We start from the raw sequence: 6,219 nt of genomic DNA, 5'->3' as shown, positions 1-6,219 counted from the left end.
CACGGCTTTTTTTTTTTTTTTTTTTTTTTTTTTAAGGACAGAAATAGGGTGCAGATGCCCGGAATTTGTTAACAGGCTTGATTTTGATGCAGCAAAGCCCATTTTAAGTCAGATCAAGTTTATAGAGGTGTAGCTGATTATTTTGAATAATTAAATGGTGTCAAAACCAGCTGTGATGAATAGCACTGGGGTCTCAAATCATAAATAATTGAGAAACTGGAGCTGCATTTGGTCATCCTGATCAAATTCTGTTCTCCAGAGGATAAATGTTTGTCCTGAATACCATCAACATTGTTAAATGCCTCAATATTCTTGCTCAGTCATCCAGCCAACAGTCAATTGAACTAAATCACTTCAACAGCACACACATTTGCTGTCCTCATGAATACAAAATGTTTGACTTTAAACCATGTTCTTTGTAGTTGAATAGGCACCTTTTCTGGTAAGCATCTCAGAGCCACGTTAAATACTTGACAAGTTTTTGTTTGTTCCATGATCCACAGGACTTTGCTGAATAAATGACGGGGTTCCTTCTCTCTTCCTACCTTTGCTTTGATTTTGCTCAGAAAAACAAAAACACCAAGAGAAAGACTTAGTTTAAAACCAGTTGTCAATGTAACTGTCTCTCTGATGGCCTCTGGGGACAGTGACTTTGCACAGAGACGGGGCGTTTGGTCCTGCGTTTATTTCTCATTGTGCTTCCTTTCCATTACATCATTTAATCCCCATCACCCATTTTGGGAAAAGAGATGGGCAGTCTAGGATCCTCCTCATCATTTCCATTTTAAAGGAAGAAGGAGACAGAGAAAGGAACCGACTCACCCACAAAGCTAGAAGACAGCTGAGCTGCCGCGAAAACTTGGCCCCCTCGGCACAACTCTTGCTGCCAGAGATGTGCCTTAGTTAAGCGCCTCAGTGAAGAAAAGGGCAGTCTGTTTAATAGCTCCTCATTGACACCCTGTCACTGCCGAACTGGCATGGGACCCGGAGCTGGCAGGGCGGTGCGCGCCACACTCTACCTTGTTCCCTGCACAACGGTTCTTAAAATCACGAGGCTGCATTACCCAGTGTCTTCTCTCCACGGATTAAGTCATGAAAACGACAACAACCAGCCTTTGCACAGGCCTAACGGTTCCCCCAGCACTTTTCAAAGACGTTTATCATTCACTTCCTCCAACTCTGGGGGTGTCTGGGCCATGAGCGCCATTTTGAAAAGCGAGGAAAGCAGGGAATCCGAGAGGAGGTGACTGGCCCGAGGATGAGAAAGTGCACAATCTACTGCGGAACGGGCACCCAGTTTCTGAGACTGCAAGTCAGTTGCCTCCTCAAGACCCCACGCACCCCAGAAATACGAACCTTACTCCCAGCGTGAGGGCTATTGCCCCTGTTAGGATTAAGATGAAGAGAGGCCCTGGGGGCATTTGCCTCTTTTCTAAGTCTGTTCTTTCACAGACACGCATGTAGTGGACATGGGCAAACAACTCCCTCACACCTAATTTTTATTGGGAAAAGGATGCCTGTCGGAGTTATATGTGGAAAGAAGCAGGAGGAGGAGAAGAATACCAATCTCCACTTTGTCCAGTATTGTTTTGTTATGCTACAATGAATTTATTTCAAGGTTATAAAAATGTTAATAAAATAAGAGTTAGGTTTCTGGAAGTTAATTTTCAATTTTGAAACATACCTCAAAATCCTCGGAGAACCCATGCTGGTTATTAGAATACAGCTCACCAATGTGTTTAACAAACTGTTTGACAGGAATGGCTTCCATGTCATCTGTGGGAATAAAATGATATTCAGAGTCACAGAGAATACACTTCAATAAAACAAGTAACACTGATAAGGGACTATTAAAGGCAAACATTTGATTTTTGCAAAGAGTGATATAATTCTATCACCTGAAGTAGATGTCTTCGAGAAAACTCTCAGGATGTATTTAACTCTCTATCTTATTTTGATTTTGAATGCCCAGAAACAAGGTTAAACATAGGTGGTGGTGGTGGTTTTTTTAAGTACATAGGGAATTACTTTTTTTTTTTTTTTTTAATATTTAAGACAATTTACATAGTTAAATTACCACAGCATTCTCTCAACTGAAAGTCTGAACCTATGTAAGGTACCTAATTTGTCAAGAAATTTTATCACAACCTAAGATTTCTTAAAAATTGCTCCTCGGTGGGGTCCCACTTGAACTTGGAGTATCTCTGAAGTTGAAGCATCTTTATACACACTTACAGATAGATGCCATTGTACCAGCTGGCTTCGGGTACAATGCCATCTATGTTTAACTGTTCAGAATTTTAGTTCAGGACAGCTGTGTCTATATGATGCCAAATAATCAGTTTGACTGAAATAACTGGATTTTTTGGGTGTTGACAGACTAGGTATAGATTCAGGAAGACTCCACTTTCCAATTTATTGTAATGTTGTCACTTCAGAGGGATATTTTCAGTTGATGAGCCCAAAGTCTGTTTTAAGCTGCTTTATCCAGTCTGATACTTGAGTCCTGGGCGTAAAGCAACCACACCCCACTAACTGGAGCTCCCCAACCTCCTTCCCTCGACCCTCCCCCGCAAATATTTCCTTTTAAAAATACTCTACTGAATTTGAGATAAACAACAGACATGACATTTACTTTATTCAGAGTGAAAGATCTTTGGCAAACGCACAAACATCTAAACTGCCACAGATGCTTTTCTTAGCAAAGGGTATGAAGATCTGTATGTGTAAATGAGGTCCTACTTTGGCAAGAATGTTATAGATCCAGGCCTGACAATCTGATTTCTCTTCATCTGGTGACAGTTAACATTGACTATGTCATTCCTTCTCTACTTTCTTTCGAGGGAGCAAAGCTCGAGGGTGGCTTTTTGCATCTATTGACATTTTCAAACTTGAATCATTCTTAAGTGGAAAATAGCATCTCTTAGACTTTGTTTAAGGAAGGTGACTTATATGTTCATAATCCAAATTGCTTAGCACAGAAATGTTACTTATCTAATAGGTGGTGCTCTGTAAGCACAAATTCTTTCTGTGTGAACAATTAAAGACCTAATCATTTTAATAGGCCACCTTATGAAAAAAATTGCCAAGTTATTTACAAATATTTCAGGATTGAAGATGTTCATGAATATGCAATCATTTTGCACGCCCAAGAAATCTATAGCTCCCATAATGATGTAACCAGCATTAACAAAGTAAGCAGAGCCAAAACGTTTCTCAAGAATATTGAGCAGAATGCACAGTTCAAGAAAAATTTCCAAAATTATCTGATCAACTTCCCTTAAAATGTTTAGAAGTAAGCAAATTCTATAATTAAGATCAAGTGGTGAAGAAATGATCGGAAGTTGAGGCCGAGGGTTAATATGTACAAAATTGGAGCCTCGGGAAGATGAACCCAAAGACACTCATCTTTGGACAAGGTGCAAAATGAGCGAGACGGGATACAATGTAACCCTACAAACAACACAGGATGCAGCATTTCCTTCCAGTTTATTTAGAACCAAAGACCCCACTTTCTGAGGGCGACATGATTAATAGCACAATAGGCTGAGGGCAAGATTTATCCCATGATAGCTTAGAATTTTAGAATTCCAATAAATTGATGGTACACACGGACTATAGTTCAAAATAAGAAAAAAAAAAACAGGTCAGCTTTAGAGCTATTTTATTCTGCAAAGTCAAAAAACAAAACAAAAGGCAAAAACCATGGCATCTTAAGGGCCAAATCCCACCTCAAAGCATTAAAAAAATGCTTTTAGGGTAACTATCATATTTTTCTTATTTCTTGTCAATTGCTCAGGTATAGTAATGCTATACATGCTCAAAAATCAGACTGCCTGTTATCCCCCCCTGGCTAGTTGCAGGAAAAATCCAGCACAACTCAGCATGATATGATAATCATGGAAATCTATGACTCACTAGTCTCCAATTAGCTCTTCATCCAAGGAAGTCTAACCACACCCCTCTGCATTTCCAGGCATCACCAGTAACGTCATAAAACTACCAACAGGCAGACACACACAAACATACAGAACTGACCACCACTGGCTACCCAGATAACATATTTGTCTTTCAATCAAGATAAGTGAAGCTGAAGAGCCCTAAATCTTTTTTCTCAATATTAAGATGAATATAAGGCTATGGCTAATTTGAGGTTCTAATAGTTTTCTTCTTATATAGTTTTTCTATTAAATTTCTCTCAACAAGAACCAGATAATTATAAAATTACTGTAACTAGCAGAAGGCCAAGTAATTAAGATAGCAGCATAGGCCTGATCTCAGCTTTTATCTGGCAAGACCCTGTGGTGTTAGAGGTCACCTGTCTGAAAGATGTTTTTTCACCTAAATATATTTCATTAATGAATGCAGAGAACGTGAACAGCACTAACGATGGACAAGGCACTTTCTCTATGCCCTTTAGGTGGATTAACATGTACTCGAATCCTCCCAACAACCCTGGGAGATAGATGCTATTTTCCAATCCACCTCACAGTTGAGAAAATAAACTCAGAAAGATTAACTAAAAGCTGGAATATGGCAGCGGAAGCTGGCCACAGATCCAAGGTCTAGAGAGAATGGCTGCTGTCTGGGTCAGAGTGAGTAGGAAACCACTGGAGGCGGCATTTACTGAGCACCCAGGAATCAGCCAGATCTCAGGGAGATGGGCTCTGCCCAAGGGCACATTTGTGCTGGAGAAGCAATGACCATAAGCAGGTGTGAGCAAGAACAGCATATAATTACATGGTGAAGACTCCAAGTGCCATGAAAGGAATGGGTTTGATGACTCAAGCAAAAATAAGTGTTACTGATGTAGTGGTGATAAAATAAAAATATGGGCTGGCATCAAAGGGAAGAGGTTTTAACTACAGGCTAGGTGGGAGATTGTTAGAATATATAATGAAATGGACTCAAGACGGAGTCAGTATAAGGAGAACAGAATCACCATTTACAAAGTTCTGTACTGGCTACCAGGGACTGTGCTAAATGCTTTCCGTACCTTTATCTTTACCAAAACTATGTGAAAGGGGCACTGTTACTCTCACATTACACATAAGTTAATGGAAGCAACATTTCCAAAGCAACCAACAACTCAGTAGGCAGAGCTGAGATCTGAATCCTGGTGTTCTGAATGCGAAGCTCAGACTCCTATGTGCTGTGATACAGAATTTGTCTACATTCTCATATTTCAAGGAAGGACAAGGAGATAAACTGAATATCTTGGTTAATTCGAGTTCCTTGGATAAAATATTACTTAAAAATTTTTTTTTTAACATTTATTTTTGAGAGAGAAAGACACACACAGAGTGTGAGCAGCGGAGGGTCAGAGAGAGAGGGAGACACAGAATCAGAAGCAGGCTCCAGGCTGTCAGCACAGAGCCTGACATGGGACTTGAACTCAGAAACAGAGATCATGACTTGAGCTGAAGTCAGCTGCTTAACTGCCTGAGCCACCCAGGTGCTCCAATAAAATAGTACTTTTAAGTTTTGTGCCAACACTTTTTGTTTCACTTTAAGTTCCAGTTGGTTCATATAAAGGGTACTGTTGCTTTCAGGAGTGGAATTTAGTGATTCATCACTCACTGCGACACCCAAGTGTCCTCCTGAATGTCCATCATCCACTTCGCTCATCCCTTGCCCATCTCCCTCCATCAACCTTCAGTTTGTTCTCTCGAGTTACAGTCTGTTCGGACACCCTGGTGACTTAGCTGGTTAAGCATCTGACTCTTGATTTTGGCTCAGGCTGTGATCTCACAGTTCATGAGATCAAGCCCCTCGTGGCCTCTGCGCAAACAGCAAGGAGCCTTTTTGGGATTCTCTCTCCCTCTTCTGCTCCTCCCCCTGCTCCTTCACTCGCTCATTCATTCATTCATTCTCTCTCTCTCTCTCTCTCTCTCTCTCTCTCTCTCTCCCTCCCTCTCTCAAAATAAATAAACTTAAATAAAAAGTCTCTTGTGGTTTCCCTTTTTACCCCCTTCCTGTATTTACTTATAAAATTTTAATATGCCGAAAATTTTAATTTGTCAAAATAGAAGTACTGCTTTTATTATTAAATCATCCTGTTATAAACTGCTTGATATGGTCAGCTGTGAATCAGCACCTTAAGGGTGAGACTGTTATTCGATATTATTGTTCCAAGATTTCAGCCTTGGGTGGTTGGAATTAAACTTCATATACAAGAGACCTTGTATTTTTGGGCAATCCACAACAAAATATTCTTAG

General features: G+C 40.2%; 1 protein-coding gene across 3 annotated transcripts in view; it reads right to left on the bottom strand.

Moving 5' to 3' along the window:
- The window catches only part of PTPRG (protein tyrosine phosphatase receptor type G), a 712,019-nt gene that overhangs the window by 42,660 nt on the left and 663,140 nt on the right, over positions 1-6,219 (bottom strand). For all 3 annotated transcript variants that reach the window (XM_029916842.1, XM_029916841.1, XM_029916840.1), the window contains one exon: positions 1,685-1,776. In XM_029916842.1, coding sequence (XP_029772702.1) covers positions 1,685-1,776 — 92 coding nt within the window. The remainder of the gene's footprint in view (positions 1-1,684; positions 1,777-6,219) is intronic.

Source organism: Suricata suricatta, chromosome 12 (genome assembly GCF_006229205.1).
Source record: "Suricata suricatta isolate VVHF042 chromosome 12, meerkat_22Aug2017_6uvM2_HiC, whole genome shotgun sequence".
Classification (NCBI taxonomy): Eukaryota; Metazoa; Chordata; class Mammalia; order Carnivora; family Herpestidae; genus Suricata; species Suricata suricatta.
Note: the sequence above shows the minus strand (reverse complement) of the source record. Positions and strands in the feature narration are given on the sequence as shown.